The sequence below is a fragment of the Phyllobates terribilis genome, unplaced genomic scaffold (assembly GCF_046119375.1).
Source record: "Phyllobates terribilis strain yellow unplaced genomic scaffold, ASM4611937v1 Scaffold_2__4_contigs__length_985480577, whole genome shotgun sequence".
NCBI lineage: Eukaryota > Metazoa > Chordata > Amphibia > Anura > Dendrobatidae > Phyllobates > Phyllobates terribilis.
Genome location: NW_027362762.1, coordinates 513824322 through 513842831, shown reverse-complemented (window position 1 = coordinate 513842831; position 18510 = coordinate 513824322). Strand labels below are relative to the sequence as shown.

General features: G+C 42.4%; 1 protein-coding gene across 8 annotated transcripts in view; it reads left to right on the top strand.

The window, feature by feature from the left end:
- THRAP3 (thyroid hormone receptor associated protein 3) overlaps nucleotides 1-15780 on the top strand; it is a 78023-nt gene extending 62243 nt beyond the window's left edge. For 7 of the 8 annotated variants that reach the window (XM_073665912.1, XM_073665917.1, XM_073665916.1 and 4 more), the window contains 6 exons: nucleotides 551-662; nucleotides 782-866; nucleotides 5647-5825; nucleotides 7460-7661; nucleotides 14370-14513; nucleotides 15055-15780. In XM_073665912.1, coding sequence (XP_073522013.1) covers nucleotides 551-662; nucleotides 782-866; nucleotides 5647-5825; nucleotides 7460-7661; nucleotides 14370-14513; nucleotides 15055-15270 — 938 coding nt within the window. In that variant the 3' untranslated portion in view covers nucleotides 15271-15780. Of the gene's footprint in view, nucleotides 1-550; nucleotides 663-781; nucleotides 867-5646; nucleotides 5826-7459; nucleotides 7662-14369; nucleotides 14514-14949 lie in introns of all 8 variants that reach the window. The other variant, XM_073665920.1, reaches the window with a different exon arrangement.
- The last annotated feature ends 2730 nt before the right edge of the window (nucleotides 15781-18510 follow it).

The following is an 18510-nucleotide window of genomic DNA, read 5'->3' as shown; positions in this document are numbered from 1 at the left end:
AGCTGCAGTTTGTCTTCCTCTGGACAGGGCGGGACTACTGGTGTCATACTGATTGACAGCTGGCTCTCTACTGCTTAATGGGGGGAAGGCGGCTGTCAATCAGCATAACAGCAGTAGTCCCGCCCTGTCAACAGGAAGAGAAACCTCTGCTCTGTTGACCCAGGAGTAGCTGAATCTCTGGTAGGAGCGATCAATGACCGGCGACAGGTAGATGCCTCTGTTAGCAACTACATGCCTTTTTTTTTTTTTTTTTTTTTTTTTTTTTTTAGTCCCAGATATCCCCTTTAAGCGAAAAACAATCACAGATTTAAATAGTTATCTAGGATCTTTTATCACAGAATTAAATGAATTTGCTTTGATTTAGTGATTTAGTTCTGCATTACAATGCTGGGAGATCAGGGGGAAAAAACAAATCTATTCATATATTATGCATTCATACTCACCACACACTCGTGCCGAGAAAATGCACATCTCAATCTTCTCGGCCCTTCTTGCTTATTGTGGCAGATTCCCTTTAACACCTGGATGCTTTTCTACCATTATTCAACAGAGCACCATTTTGGCCCCTCAGCAATGACACTGAGTGAACGTTTCGCTTCTTATTTAAAGAAGACAAAAGAACCAGAACCATCAAAATCTCGAAAGAGTCCAGAGATTCATAGGTACCATTTATTCATTGAATTTCCCATGTTATACCATTTACCTGCATTGATGTCCTTCTTTCAGTCGGTTGTCAAGTTTACCATCTCTTGCCTGATATTTTTTTTTACGTTTCGTACAGGAGAATTGACATTTCTCCTAGTGCTTTCAGAAAACATGGGCTTATGCACGAGGAAGGCAAACAAACGAAAGAAGGAAGCCACAAGGTAAAGACGTTGTTTATTTTTACAATTTTGACATAAAATAAAAAGCCTGCAATCTACTAGGTATTTTCTATCTTAAGAAATGCTTCTGCCTTGCTCTCTACTTAAGTTTGTGTTTTTCTTTTAAGGATGTGAAATATGTCTAAAAAATGAACTGCAAAGTGTTAAATGTTTAATAAATCAAAATCTATATATCAACAACCTTTGTGAAGTGATTTAGGATATGGTAAAAATGAAATCACTCCAAGGTCTATTGTGGTTGAACTTGAAAGACAGAGGAATTTTGGAACCAATATCTCCAGTGATGAGCAAATGACCCTAATGTATTTTTGGGTTCTGCTTGTAAGTATTTCACTCTATTGTATACCAGACACCTTTTTGTTCATAACAGCTGGTTGCATGCCCTGAACAGTGGAAATTGCACCCACCAGTTGGTATAATCCTGGTGACTTGCCTTCAAATGAACTGTGTTGCTGTGACCATGACCATACATTACGCCTGCTTAGGAGTTGTACAGTGCGAATTTATGGAGGATAGACAAGATTGCCTACTTTAACCAAAATGTCAGCATTAAATGAAGGAAAACAGCACATTGCTAACAACATCTACCGTCTGTTAGTAGAAAAGGTAAAGAAAACTGAAAAATTAAAGCATTATGCGACTTTCCCTTTTTATTCTAAAGCGAATCTGTGATCGGAAAAAAAATGCCCCGTTTAAGTCATGTGTTTGTTAATCGTGTAATTTTTTACTTGATTTTTTTTCTCCTTTTTCTTTAATTGTCTAAGTAGAATGTGCCTGAGCCCTGAAATCATGTAGTTTTTACACTAGCCACTAAGCCTACTATAAAACTGACACTTTCTTTTCTGTAAAGATCACTTCTCCGCAGTGATATGATAATCATCACAGCATGGAGTACAATAGAGGGTAGTACTTCCGTTATAAAGCTGAAGCCTGATAACTCAGGGTCTGCCATTGACAACAGGCGATGGACACAGCTCACCTCCTCTCCCTGCCTGCATATAATTGAGCTGGGCCCCAACATTCTACCATACGAGTCTGTGGTTTACAAACTCTGACAAAAAATTTTGTCACGTAAAGAAAATTGTGTATTAGAATTTATAAAAAAAAAAAAATCTGAAAATAAAAGCACAGTGGGATTCGGTATATGGGGCTCCAGACTAAAATATTTAATGGACATTTTTTTTTAAAAGTGAAAATTTTGGTATCCAAACTTATTAGTTTCCGGATTTAAACACACTCAGAAATAAGTATTATGATGAAAAAGACTTCAATGTGGGATGTTTGAGATGCCTCTTCGCTCTGATTTTGTGATTTGGCCATCCATTGGTATTTTGGAAAGGAAGCCGCTGTTTCTAACTATAATGTAAAGATTGTGTACTGGGCTAGATGCCAAATGTGCGTGAAGTCAGTTGCAACCATTTTGGTGAAATTTGGAGCTCTTGTGTCAAGGTATAGAGAGAATGTCATTTTAAGTAATGTAGATGTGTTCTGTGTCCTGTTGTGAGGCAGAAATGTAAAAACACACAAAAATAATGACTTGCCCTTAGAGGTTTTCCACTACTGGTTTAAACCACTTTCATTTGTCCTAACTCTTCCTAACTAACACTTTTCTAATACACTTATTACATGCCCTGCATCTCTCTGTGTCATATATCCTTCTGTTTTGATTCTGGCTTTGCTACTTCCGATCTGGGGAATGGAATCAGAGCAAAAGAGCAGGTCACGTCACTGTGAGTGACAGCAGTCTGAGCATGCATGCTCCGATCACACTTCACTCTCCTCTGTTTGAATCCTGCTTTGAAGTGCCCTCCGTTCAGCTGACAGTCCCTTTGATGTGCTTTTGGTTATTAAAAAATATATCACAGGTCTTGTCAGCTGAAGCCATGGCACTTCAAAGCATCCTCGGTTGGCACCACGCATGACCGAGCTCCCATAATGCTTCACTCTTCTCTGTCTGAATGCTGCTTTGAAGTGTCATGCCTTCAACTGACAAGCCCTGTGATATTATTTTCAGGATTCAAACAGAGAGGGGAATGAAGTCTGATCTGAGCATGCGTGCTCAGACTGCTGTTCTCATATCTGAAGTAGCAGAGCCAGAATCAAAGCAGAAGGATCTATGACCCACAGAAAGATGAGCTTACAGGAGCAGGGCTCCTAATAAATGTGTATTAGAAAAGTTAGTTAGGAAGAGTTAGGACAAATGAAAAAGGGTTAAATCAATAGAGGAAAACCTCTTTCAGTCCTTTCCTGATAATTGTCATGGGGATTGACTTATCAAATGCCCCATTCCAGTACACCACAGTATCAGACTGGCCACATACTTGTAGTTCTCTGGATCTTCGCTGAATAGTCTTGTACATGCAGCAGACGGAAGCAGTGGCTAGTGACATCTTGGATATCCCCACAGATCAAACGTGCATGCGCTCTGTGGCTTTCATCCCTAGTGGGTATGTCTTCTGCCCGTTATACTCTAGTGCTATTGTCAGTCGTGCCAGATGCAGGGGGTGCTAGCCTACGCACATAGCCAAGACCAAAAGTTTTGAGTCTGACGCAGAACTTGGTTTTCACAAAGTTTGCTGCTTCATTGTTTTTTTTTCTTTCTTTTAGTCAGGTGTCTCTATGGTTACTGAAGTACAGTTAGAAGCATTTCATAAGTCTTTGAACTTTTTATTAACAAATACATCAAGTTTATGCAAATACTCAATACTTAGTGTTGACCATTATTTTTCAAGACTTCTGTAATTTTCCCTGGCAGTTGGCTATCTGCTTCTGGGCAAAATCCTGACTGATGGCAACCCTTTATTGCCTTATCAGTTCTTTGAACTTATCACAATTTTCGTAGATTGACCACATGATCCCAATGGGATTGAGATCTGCTGAGTCTTTTGGCCATGGACCAAAAATCTCAATGTTTTGTTCGCCAAGCCTCTTTGGTTATCACTTGTGGCATAGTGCTCCATCATGCTGGACTGGAAGAAGCATTTTTCATCACCACATTGCTCCTGGATTGCTGAAGAAGTTGTTCTTCTCTTGGAGGATGATTAGATACCATTCTTTATTCAGAGCCATGTTCTTAAGCAAAAATGTGAGTGAGCCTCACTCCCCTGGATGGAAAGTAACCCCACACATGAATGGTTTCAGGATGCTTTACTATGGGCACAGCACGGCACCCGTGGTAGTGCTCACCTTTTCTTCCCCAGATAATCATTTTTTCAGATGTCAGTCTCAAGGGAGCCCAATCAAAGAAAATAACTTTACCCCAGTCCTCTGCAGTCCAACCCTGTTTTTCCTGCCAAGTTATTTACAAGAAAGGGCTGTCAGAAGTCCGAATTTGGCCCTGAAGCTGATATCCAGCACGCCAAGGTGAATTACAGAAGTCCCGAGAAATAATGTACAACACTGTAAATATTGAGTCTTTGTATAAGCTTGTTGCGTTAGTGTAAAAACATGAGATGCTTATTGTACTTCAATAACCATAAAAACGTCTGATTAAAGGATATAAAAACACTGAAGCAGCTAGCTTTGTGAAAAACCAACATTTGTCAGTAAAAACATTTGGCCACGATTATACCCTATTGACATGTCCGCACATGGGAAACTTAAAGGGTCCACACTGCACTTTTTGACAATTGGTAGTAACAGGGGATGGCTCCTATTTCATGGTAACATGAGCGGAAATTTAAGTCACTGCTATGCAAATCTGTCACGTATGATTGTTTTGGTGCCTTGGAACTCTTTCATAAAGTTTGTCAAAAATGAAATAGATACAATTGCTTTAAAACTTAATTAGCTAGACCTTGCATAATAGTTTTATTTGAGGTAAGTAAAATAGTGCTAGATATATTTGATGTTTTAAGAGAGAATTGATGTAAGCAACATATATTTTTTTTGAATGCTAAAGCCAGCCTTGTTGAGTGTCTGATTATTTCAGTGGGGAGACCAAGGATCGTGTATGTTGACATTCAACATGTCTGATCTTATTTCCCCTGGATTCATGAGGTTTGTGGCCAGCTTTACTCTCCATAAAATCTCTGCAAATACTGGCAATGGACCAGTTTCTGAAAACATGCTAAAAACTGATATTTTCTTCAGCCTCTGCAAAAAGATAAAGCTTTAATAAAAAAAAAAAGAAGAGAGATTTTGAACGTATTCTTAGTTTTTCATCTTAGCTTACTATACAAGGAAGCATAGGGTCACGCCTGGCTGTCGTTTTAGCCACTTCTGAGTAAAAATTGCATATCTACATATCTCAGTTTCCAAAGTCTATATTTACATAATGCAGTTCGGTTAGTTTTTTTCATGTGGTGTTTTTCTTTCTCTTAAAAATAAAAATTACTAAATTGGAACTACATGTCTTTTAAGTGTTTTTTTTGTTGTTTTTTTGGTACAAAATGGATAAAAATTAAGCAAGACACCCTCCAAACCACTTCTATTTTATTTGTATATGTTGAGGTCACCCCATTTTTATGTTTTAAAAAGTTTGTTTGTAGATATTTCCAGTGTTGTGTGGCCATGAATGCATATTGGTCACGGTTGCGTTAATTAACATTTTATAATGGGTGTTACCATTATTTACAAAATTTTAGCACCCCCCCCCCTGAATTTTTTAGTAACGAAAAAAGGTAACCCGAAATATAGCAAATGTGTTGTATGTAATGATCTTGTGTGTGTAGAATTGATTCATACTTCCTGTCGCTACAAAACCAAGAAATAAAAAAAAAATAAATCTGACTTAGTGTAACTTTTTCTTATGTTACACTAGGGAGAGGGAAAATACAGAGAAGAGCCCTCAGATCTGCGGCAGGACATTGAACGCCGCAAAAAACATAAGGACAAGCGTGACCATTCCCGTGACTCTGGGGATTCCAGAGATTCGAGTCGTTCCAGGGAGAGGTCACCTGAAAAACCCGAGAAGTCCAGGAAGTCATCCAAAAAGCACAAGTACGTAGAGTGTATTAATTACTGTTCCAGCTATTGGACACTATTCACTTCTATTAACTTAGGTATTCAACATCAAATCTTAATAGTAATAGAGTTGTTATATAACGTTATCAGTTATTCACTGGAAATATAATGGGAGGAAAGTATCTTTAACCCCTTCTTGACATGACGAATTTCTGTGCTTGAATTTTCGTTCTTTCCTCCCTTTTTTCCAAGAGCATAACTTTTTTTTTTTTTTCTGTCCACATAGACCAGGGGTTGACAATTAATTTTCCCGAGGGGTCACATGAAACACCATGACTGTTGTGGAGGGCTGAACAAATAGGTTGAAAGTAATTCTGCTCAATTGTAACATATATTATAATTTTTATAGTGATATTGTATCACTTAATATTGAGCAGAAATAAGTATGCGTACATCCCCCTATATACTGCACGCGTCTACACACAACCCCTTGTATACAGTATGAGCTCCCACAGAGCCCCCCCTATATGCAGTATGAGTCCTAACATAGCCTCTCTATATAGTCACCACATAGCCCCTTGTATACAGGATGAGCCCCTACATAGCCTCCTATATACAGTATAAGCCCCCACATAGCCTCTTTATGTAAAGTGAGACTTTCACATAGCCCTCTATATATAGGGGGCTCACACTATATAGTTAGCCCCCCACATAGCCTCTCTCTATACAATGGGAGCCCCCTATATACATGCAAGCATCCCATACACATATGAAAAAAAAAAAAACATACCTTGCTCCTGATCCTCCTGAGCTCTCTGTCTCCAGTGCTCTGACTCTCTGTATAGCAGACGCATATACTGCAAACACTGAATGGTGGAAGGAGGAGCCAACTGCTCCGTCCTCCGCCAAATGTATTCACCGCCGTCTGCATCATGAGGATGCGGATAGCAGTGACAGTGGGCGAGGGCATGGTGCGGCCCTTGGGCCACTGTTTCAGTCTTTTGGCTGTCCTTGTACTTGAATAACACCAATCATTCTACCACATAGTGTACTGAAGAGCAAGAAAATTTCAAGTACAGTGAAATTGCCAAAAAAAAAAACACGCAGTCCTGACTGTTTTTGGGAATTGTTTTTACAGCGTACATCGGGTTGTAAAAATAAGCTGTCAATAAGAATCTTCTCAGTTCGATTACAATAATATCCTACTTGTCCAGTTTTCTTTATTTTAGTGGGGGGAAAAAATGTTATTGTCAGTCTTCCAAGACCCCGTAACGTTTACACTTTTCGGTGGTTAGAGCTTTATTGAAGGCTTTATTTTTTTTTGCATGTTGAGATGACATTTTTCTTGATACCATTTTGGAATAGATATGACTTTTTGATTCCTCCTTACAGCATCTTTGCGGTGTTGCGGCAACCATAAAAACACAGTTTTGGAATTTTTTCTGTTTACGGTATTTACTGATGGGGTTAAATTTTATATTTTGATCAGCCTTTTATGGCTGCATATACCCACTGCCGATTTGTGCTGTACATGTACGGCGGATGTCGGTAAGGGGTTAACTAGTGCTTGCTATTATCACAGAACACTACCAACTATTTCCAAAAACTGGTAAGATGATATGGTACAATCTACTTAAATCTTCAAACGATTTTTTTTCTCTGTTCTGTAGGAAGCATAGGAAAGTGCGTGAGCGTTCCCGCTCTTCCTCCTCCTCTTCACATTCCTCCCATTCTATGCGAGCAGCAGGAACAGATGAATTCCCTCCTGAAAATGAAGACAAAGATGAAAATTCTTCAAACATGGAAAAGGCTCGTTTAGGAAACAAGGAATACCAAGGATCCAGTGACCGAGGAAGAGCTCGAGGAAGTTTTGTAAGCTACTCCTGTATCTTCGGTGGCAATGTTCTGGATTTGTAAATAAAATTTAATTTTATAGAGCACCCATCCCTTTCTATTTAAGAGTGTGCAGCCCCAGACTGTGATTTTTATTTAAATATAAGTTGGTGTCAAGTACTATTATAAATACTCCAAATATCCCCAGAAAGGGTCATACAGTCTACCAGAGTTGGGCCTTAAAGGGCTATTCCCATCTCCAAGATCCTATCCCAATATGTAGTAGGTGTAATAATAATAATATTAGCAAATACCCCCAATTAGAAATTTAGTATAGTATTTTTGATTTGCTATGTCTCTTTCCTCATGCGCGGGCATCGCAGGACCTTAGGTATCCATGGTTACGACCACTAGCAGCTAGCTAACTAAAGCCCCCGTCTCACATAGCGATATCGCTAGCGATATCGCTGCTGAGTCACGGTTTTGGTGACTCACCAGCGATGTCGCTGTGTGTGACACTTTGCAACGATCAGGCCCCTGCTGTGAGGTCGCTGATCGTTGCAAAGTGTCCTGGACCATTTTTTGGTCGTTGGCCTCCCGCTGGCCAGCACACATCGCTGTGTGTGACCAGCGGGACCAACGATCTGGCTGGTAACTATGGTAAACATCGGGTTACTAGGGGCACACGCGCACTTAGTAACCCGCTGTTTACCATGGATACCACTCTGCTACGGTGCACGGAGGCTCCCGCGCACCGTAGCAGAGTGGTATCCATGGTAAACAGCGGGTTACTAGGGGCACACGCGCACTTAGTAACCCGATGTTTACCATAGTTACCAGCCTGCTCCTGCTTGCAGCAGGCTGGTAGCGGGAGCAGGACATCGTGGAACGATTCTTTCCACGATATCGCTGCTCCCCTGATCGCTGGTGAGCCTGCCTGTTTGACAGCTCACCAGCGACCACATAGCGACGCAGCAACGATCCCTGACAGGTCGTATCGTCGGGATCGCTGCTGCATCGCTTAGTGTGACGGGGCCCTAACTGTGACTTTATCAGTGGACGTAACCATGGATACCTAAGGTCCTGCAATGCCTGCACATGAGGAAAGGGTGATAGTGAATCAAAAATACTATACTACATTTCTAATTAGAGATATTTGCTAATATTACTATTATTACACCTACTACATATTGGGATAGGATCTTGGAGATGGGAATACCCCTTTAACTTCCATGCTTTGGGACTTTGTCATGCAATGCGGCATCCCACAACAGTCTGCAACCCTTCTCTTAGTGAAAGAGGGAGATCTCTTTCTACCAACTCAGCGCTGCCATGTACTATTAAGCTGTTACTGAACTATAACCATTGTATCGATGGAAGTTACCGTACGGGAACTGATTTGTAAAGTACGCGGTGTAGCTGGGATAGTAGAAAGGGCGAGATCTCACTCTTTCACTGCGAGAGGGGCAACGTAGGGTTGAGGGGATCCTGCTTTACATGCTGGAATGCTACAACCTAGAACAGGGGTCCTCAAACTTTTTAAACAGGGGGCCAGTTCACGGTCCCTCAGACCATTGGAGGGCCGGAATATAGTTTTTAAAAAAAACTATGAACAAATTCCTATGCACACTGCACATATCTTATTTTGAAGTAAAAAAAAACAATACAGGAACAAATACAATATTTAAAATAAAGAACAAGTAAAGTTAAATCAACCGGTATTTCAATAGGTAGGTAACTGTACCCAATAGGCAGCATAGGTCCCCAATAGGCAGGTAAATGTACCCAATAGGCAGCATAGGTCCCCAATGGGCAGGTAAATGTTCCCAATAGGCAGGCTGTTCCCTCCCCCCTTATAATGCCATATGCAAGCTGTCCCCCCCCCCCCTTATAATGCCCCATGCTGGATGCCACCCCCCATATAATGCCCCATGCAGGATGTCCCTTTCTCACACCATATAATGCCCCATGCAAGATATCACTCCCCTGTCTTTATAATGCCCCATGCAGCATGTCACCCCCCCCATATAATGCAGCATGTCACCCCCCCATATAATGCAGCATGTCACCCCCCCATATAATGCAGCATGTCACCCCCCCATATAATGCAGCATGTCACCCCCCCATATAATGCAGCATGTCACCCCCCCCATATAATGCAGCATGTCACCCCCCCCATATAATGCAGCATGTCACCCCCCCATATAATGCAGCATGTCACCCCCCATATAATGCAGCATGTCACCCCCCCATATAATGCCCCATGCAGCATGTCACCCCCCCATATAATGCCCCATGCAGCATGTCACCCCCCCATATAATGCCCCATGCAGCATGTCACCCCCCCATATAATGTCCCATGCAGCATGTCACCCCCCCATATAATGCCCCATGCAGCATGTCACCCCCCCATATAATGCCCCATGCAGCATGTCACCCCCCCATATAATGCAGCATGTCACCCCCCCATATAATGCAGCATGTCACCCCCCCATATAATGCAGCATGTCACCCCCCCATATAATGCAGCATGTCACCCCCCCATATAATGCAGCATGTCACCCCCCCATATAATGCAGCATGTCACCCCCCCATATAATGCAGCATGTCACCCCCCCCATATAATGCAGCATGTCACCCCCCCATATAATGCAGCATGTCACCCCCCCATATAATGCCCCATGTCACCCCCCCATATAATGCCCCATGCAGCATGTCACCCCCCCATATAATGCCCCATGCAGCATGTCACCCCCCCATATAATGCCCCATGCAGCATGTCACCCCCCCATATAATGCCCCATGCAGCATGTCACCCCCCCCATATAATGCCCCATGCAGCATGTCACCCCCCCATATAATGCCCCATGCAGCATGTCACCCCCCCATATAATGCAGCATGTCACCCCCCCATATAATGCAGCATGTCACCCCCCCATATAATGCAGCATGTCACCCCCCCATATAATGCAGCATGTCACCCCCCCATATAATGCAGCATGTCACCCCCCCATATAATGCAGCATGTCACCCCCCCCATATAATGCAGCATGTCACCCCCCCCATATAATGCAGCATGTCACCCCCCCCATATAATGCAGCATGTCACCCCCCCATATAATGCAGCATGTCACCCCCCCCATATAATGCAGCATGTCACCCCCCCATATAATGCAGCATGTCACCCCCCCATATAATGCAGCATGTCACCCCCCCATATAATGCCCCATGCAGCATGTCACCCCCCCATATAATGCCCCATGCAGCATGTCACCCCCCCATATAATGCCCCATGCAAGATGTCACCCCCCATATAATGCCACATGCAGGATGTCCCCCCCCATATAATGCCCCATGCAGCATGTCCCCTCCCCCATATAATGCCCCATGCAGCATGTCACCCCCCCCCCCATATAATGCCCCATGCAGCATGTCACCCCCCCATATAATGCCCCATGCAGGATATCACTCCCCTGTCTTTATAATGCCCCATGCAGCATGTCACCCCCCCATATAATGCCCCATGCAAGATGTCACCCCCCATATAATGCCGCATGCAGGATGTCACCCCCCATATAATGCCGCATGCAGGATGTCACCCCCCATATAATGCCGCATGCAGGATGTCACCCCCCATATAATGCCGCATGCAGGATGTCACCCCCCATATAATGCCGCATGCAGGATGTCACCCCCCATATAATGCCGCATGCAGGATGTCACCCCCCATATAATGCCGCATGCAGGATGTCACCCCCCATATAATGCCGCATGCAGGATGTCACCCCCCATATAATGCCGCATGCAGGATGTCACCCCCCATATAATGCCGCATGCAGGATGTCACCCCCCATATAATGCCGCATGCAGGATGTCACCCCCCATATAATGCCGCATGCAGGATGTCACCCCCCATATAATGCCGCATGCAGGATGTCACCCCCCATATAATGCCGCATGCAGGATGTCACCCCCCATATAATGCCGCATGCAGGATGTCACCCCCCATATAATGCCGCATGCAGGATGTCACCCCCCCATATAATGCCGCATGCAGGATGTCACCCCCCCCATATAATGCCGCATGCAGGATGTCACCCCCCCCATATAATGCCGCATGCAGGATGTCACCCCCCCCATATTATGCCGCATGCAGGATGTCACCCCCCCATATTATACCCCATGCAGGATGTCACCCCCCCCCCCCCCCACATTATACCCCTTGCAGGATGTCACCCTCCATATAATGACCTATGCCTCCATTCATTAAAAAAAAAAATTAAAAAAAAATCCAATACTCCCCTCACTTCGCACTTGCTGCCGCTGCTCTGGCCTGGACTCCAGCGTCGCGGCGGTGTTGTCCCGCTCTGCGCTGCCTGTGACAGCACTCGGGAGGGCGCAGTGTAAAGACGTCACCGCACCCTCTGACCTGAGACTTCACAGGAAGCGCAGAGCAGGAAGACAGTGGATCTGCAGAGGCACGGGGAGAGGTAAGTATCCGCCTGCCGGGGCCCTGAGCAAGCGGGGGGGAAGGGCGGGCAATGGCACCGCTCTCCTCTCCTCCGCCCATAGCCCGGCAGGCCGGATGAAAGTCCTCTGCGGGCCGTAGTTTGAGGACCCCTGACCTAGAAGTTTAAGCCTTACTATAGTAGGAAGTTATGCACTTTAGGGGACACCAGAGGCACTTATGAGTGGTTTTGACACTTATACTAAATACGGAGTAAGCCCAGTCTGGAGATGGGCCTTATTGACTGCAGTTTTATTCTTTTTGTTAGTGGTTTTTGCAGCCACTTTTGTGACATTTTAATCATTTAGCAATTTTATTTATTAACCCCTTGGCGACATCCTCCATACATTTACAGTGAGTGCACAGCTTATATAGAGCGAGATTAGCAGATGAGCCCACTCCATATTGTGCCGGTCCAAGCTGTGTTATACATTAGGCTTCCAAAATTAACTATTGCGTTTGGATTTGGATTAAAGGGTATATCTGGGACTTTATAAGAAGCAAAAAATGTGCCTAAGTATTACTAGGCAGGTAACCGCAACTTACCTGCCTGTTGTGCACGGCGCCTTTCTTCCTCGCCACAGAGCTTTGACTGACTGCTCCTACCAGGGATTCTGAAGCCGCTGCTCACATCGGGTCTACAGAGCGGAGGCTTCTTTTCTGCTTTCGCTCTTTTGACAGGGTGGGACTTCTGACTTCATTCTGATTGACATCTAGATTCCCGCTGCCTAACTGGGGGAGCCGGCTGTCAATCAGAATGATGTCAGAAGTCACGCCCCAACTCGTCAGCAGAGACAGCTGAATCCCAGGCAGGAAAATTGCAAAAAGGCAATGATAGTTACCAGCCAAAATGTCAAGGAAAATGCACAACAGGATGCAGCAAGCCCCTTTTGTTAGGAGGAGGTAACACAGGTGCAGAATGCTGATGAACAATCACGCTCAACCTCTTATCCATGGAGGGGGTGATTGCCTTGCATTAAAACTGCACACAGATGAAGCTTGCAATAGGGCGCAAGTGACACACATGCGGGACCGTGCCTAGCCAGAAACCTATTACACGCCCCCACTATTCGATTAGGCGGGATGCCCGGCACCCTATCCGTGCATCACCGAGGTACAAGCCCCTAATTCACAAGGTCACCATTGATGGGCCTGGCCTAGGAGGTATTAGTTAATATTTTGCCCAAAATACTTAAGCTTGCAACCCAGGCAAGATTATCTCTTCCTTTCCCCTCAAAAAGATAAAGATCAGAAAGTCTTTTGGAACCCAAAAATGGTGCCAATAAAAGCTACAACATATCCGGGTTGACAGAAAAATGAAACTGTATACTGTTGAAAGTAATAAAGGAAGAAATAAATTAAAAGCTTTATTAAAAACAAAAAAAAATCTTCAAAGGATTAAGCAATATCTACTGATTGTGTAAAATTCCTTATTTTGTACACAAACTACTTTGTCATTTTACTTCATAAAAAAAAAAAAAAAAAAAAGCAAAAAAATATTTTTTGTTGCCTATTGATAGTACATTTGATATACCATGCCCTATTTAAAATCAACGCATCAGGGGAAGGGTTTTTGTTTCTAATTGGCATTTCTTTTCATTATTTTTTTTCTGCTGTCCCTGACATGATCATGGTTAAAACATACTAATAACCGGAGTGGTTAGTATCTGTGTAATTAGTGCTGATACACAAAAGGCTTGCTCGTCCCACTGCTCTCTATGTTGTGGGTCGTCTACATTATTATCAACACTAAATTAAAGGGGGTTTCCAGTCCTCCGTATCAGATTGATGTGGTTCCTTCACCTGGCACCACCACCTTGAACTGTTAGAAGCAGCGGTGTGTTAACAGTGTATGGAGTGGAACACCACCGCTCTTACAAGCTTCGGCTACTGCAGATCAGCTACTATTCATTTGAATTGGGCCTTAAAAAGAGCTTTCTAGAATGAATATTTTCACTTGTCCCAGAGAGCCGATTCTAGTACTATTACTGAGCCACAGTCTAGTTAACGTTCAACAGGTGACCTCTTTCTCTGTAAAAGGTTGGCTATCTCTAAAGCGTGTGTGTGTATAATATACAATTATTCTAAAGAATATAAATTCAAACTGCATGAATCCATATTTTTACTAACTTGATTTGACTAAGAAAATTTCATGGTGAAAAACTCAAATCCCATACTTACTGTTGGTAGTAAACTTAATTTAGTTACTTAAATTATAGCGCATAAATATGTCTCAACAGCAATACAGGGCACGAGGTACAAGACCGTGGAACAGGGGTGCTTTTTCAGGAAGCAACAATAACAACAACAATGACTTCCAGAAACGCAACCGGGATGAAGAATGGGATCCAGAATACACCCCTAAAAGCAAAAAGTATTACTTGGTATGTATGGCTCCTTCTGCCCTGATACCACTAGTGTAGTGCTTCTTTGGTGCATTTCTATGCTTGCTTGTGAGATTGCAGGGAGAAACATTGTCCCTTTTTATGTCTTTTCAGCAACATGTACATGGGCATTGCACCTAATATTCACCACCTTGTCAACTTATGACTGCCCGAGGAGACCTATTTAGCTGACCCCGAATTTTACATATTTTATTTTTAAGAAGGGTTCTCACACTTGGTATTTACCTAAAATTAAGGTTTTATTTTGTTTTGTTTTTTGTAGTTGCATAGTATTGTGATAAATTGACAGTAATGGGATATAGTTTTAGAGAATGTTTTGTGTGTTTTTAGTTTTCATTTTTTCCCCCTTGAATATGAATCAGAAAGATCCATTTTAAGACTTGTTACCTTTTTATAGCAACGTGTTAATTTTCAGGTGCGGTGGTAAACTAAAGAACAATGCAGTTTGGGGAGACGTCCATTCATTACAGTGACATTCAGTATCCAGACCCCGTCCTGATCCATTCTCATCTCTCTGCAGCACGACGACCGGGAAGGGGAAAACGAGGAAAAATGGGTGAATCGCGGGAGAGGCCGCGCCAATTTCACTCGTGGAAGGGGGAGGTTCTTGTTTCGAAAACCGGGCACCAGCCCAAAGTGGGCTCACGACAAGTTCAGCGGGGAGGAGGGAGAAATAGAGGAAGACGAGAGTGGAGCAGAAAATAAGGATGAGAAAGGCAGCATGTCACTGGATTAGACTGATTTAAGTTCCTATTTGTGGGGAAACTTTCCTATCATTCTCTGATATGGTTTGTCCTGATGAATGAAGATACTTGTTCCACTAAATCAGATTTTTCTCTATTAACAGATCTTTGATTTTGATTTTATATTTTACCTCCTATAATTATTCTTTTTTCCTGAACCAATGTGTAAACGTTTTCATGAAATGTAAAAGCTATGGGACTACCACCTTTTTGGATATACTGCTGCCATCCACTATTCTTGTGTATTTCATCTGATCGGAGAAAAACAACTTGACTTTGTGTGTAACTACAGTCAGCCACCCCTAAAGCCTATCTCGATTGTTTTTGTTATATTTTGATTTTCTTTTCCAGACTATTTTTTTTATGATCTGTACCTGTTTTAAGATTTCCGTAGTACTATCAGTTACTAAAGCTGTGGTATTCTTTTTAGAAAAAACTTTCAAAGCCTTTTTCCTTAGATATGAAAAAGGGCATGCTGAATAAATGGTAAATGGGTACACAAATCGAGTATGCGTTTTGATTTAATTCTCGCGTTTTGATTTAATTCTCTAGTATTTTTAAGGGTTTATCCATTACTCGTTTTTACAGCGCTCTCGAACTTAATAGGCAGGATTTTATAAAGAAAGGCATGTTTAAGACTGGAGAATGTAGGAGCTGGAGAATGTGTCAGATATATACCAGCATATAATGTGAATTATTAACTATAATCTCAAACACAGCACTCTACCATGGGAAATATCACCCCAAAGCATCAACCATAGTCAGCGTGCAACACACAGCAAACCACATGTTTGGTAAAAGGGGATGCTGCATAAGTCCTCTATCTTGACACTGGCAACGGGACCTGGGTGGGAGAATAGGGAGGGGCAGGGTTGTATACAAGAGGAAAAGTGTGATAATAAAGAAAGAGAAAAAAAAATACATTTGGGGTTGGGAAAAATAATAAAATGACACATGATGCCTAGGGACCTGGTCCATCCGTCACGTTGGTAATCTGTGGCCGCTGGATGGGAGCACTGAGAATCTCCTCCTACCTGGCAGCATCTGTGGTACTTCCTTGGATTAGCTGGCCTGGCACAATGTTGCACGAGGCAGACTGATCAAAAAAGCTGCCACAAATGCCAACAGAATGTGTTTTCAGGGCTCCAGTCCATCGGTGTCACAATGCTGATGTGGCTGATGAACCAGGTCTAGCAAATCGATTCACACCACCTCTACTATGGACTCTCTATAGGAGGAGGGCATTGCATTTTTGAAAGATGCTCAAAACTGTGGTAGCAGATTTTGGGAAAACAGTGGCTAGGACATTCCTAAAAGAAAAATCAAACTATAAGGGAATCAACAATGTAAAACATTTCCTTTCATATCTATGTACCAACAAGTTATTTGATAACAGAACACTTGGGGCCTTTAGACATTGATATCCTGAAATCTGTATTACAGTATTACGTAACACAAAATCAGCAAGCTGTGCCGTGAAAGTCTACACATACATCTGCATGTCAGCTATCACATAGACTATAGTACACGTCCTGCTACTTTGTGGAAGATAATTTATTTTGATTACACTTGCTTAGTTTATGGGTTATGAAAAAGCAAGGGATAAATCAGCCTTCTGAAGTCTTGAGCTGACAGCTCTTTCAAATACCATATAAACATGCATGCTAGAATCTGAGCATGCATGTTTACTTCAATGGAGACATTGTGTCAGAAGTAATGGAGTTCTATCAAAGCAAAGAGAGGAAACCATTACATTAGGGTAAAGATTTTGCTGCTTGGTTCTGAAAGCATTCGTTCCTGTTCTTGGTGCTAGATTTATAAATTACCTTCTGGACTAAGAATAGGGCATAAAGACATAACCTTTTCAGTCAGGTTTACACGGCATGAAATCTAAATATAAATGCACAATCGTAAGTTGCAAGGTAAAATGGTCTTGGCTTATGTTTTATTTCCACCGGGCACCCCCTAATACCACAGCACTGGAAAAACTCACCAATTCCAGATGCCATCCTCGGTAGATTTGATTACGAAGTTTCTTTGCCGTAAAGCAAGCAGTCTCGATTGAATACAAGGGCAGTAGTGGTTTCAATATGGATGTAAGTGCTAAACATAGTGTGATAGACCATTTTCATTACAACTTAAGCATAGCTGATGCTATGTTTAGACATCCTGTCTGCTTTAATAGCTGTGTTCAAATGCATAAGTTGTAGTGATGAGCGAGCATGCTCGTTACTCGAGATTTACGAGCATGCTCTGGTGTTTTCCGAGTATCTTTGGCCTATCTCGGGTGTTATTTTTCAGTCACTCCATGCGCATGATTTGCGACTGACAGCTTTAATACATGTGAGGAATGCCTGTTTCTTAAGCATTCCTCACACGTATTAAAGCTGTCAAACAGTTGCAAATCATGCACACAGAATGACTCAAACCAGGGCTGTGGAGTCGAAGTTGAAGTCAGTATAAAATGGACCGACTCTTACTCCTAAAATAAATTGGGTACAGTAGTTCAATGCAGTTTGTGGGGAATATTTTTTCAGAAGAATTTGGGATGGTTATGAAATGTCCTATTCCTGATCTAAGGGTCTAGAATTTTAGCTGAGACAAATGTGTCCTACCGTAAATGTATCACTTAAACATGAGCCATGTTGTGAGGGAGTCGGTGTCATGGAAATTGAGGAGTCGGGAGTCGAAGGTTTGGCTTACTGACTCCACAGCCCTGACTCAAACATAACACCCAAGCACACTGAAGATACTCTATGAGCACCCAAGCATGCTCGCCGAAAGGGTTAACAGAACATGCTCACTCATCACTAGTAAGCAGAAAAGAATTTTGGAGCATTTTGAAGATGGAACTGTAGAAGAAAGCTCTAAGGACATTAATGCTAAGAGTAAGTTCTCGGACTCATTCACACCCTTATTTTCAGTCCGAAAGCTGTCCAGGAAAATATGGAACGTACTTGGGCCAATGTTCAGATGAGCCATGTGTTTTGTTTTTTTCCCTGACCGTATGAAAAAAAAATAGCAGCATGCACTAGTTTCTTCTGTTAATTGAATGTGACTCACCCATTCAAGTTTATCGGTATGCAAAAAAAAAAATCTGATGCCATATGGAGCCACAGTATAGCATTTGGTTTTTTGGGTACATTGATATTCTGTAGCAATCTGTAAATGGTTTTGTAGATCAATTAATAGCTACTGCTATAAAAAAAATAGATTGCATACGGACTGTTTAG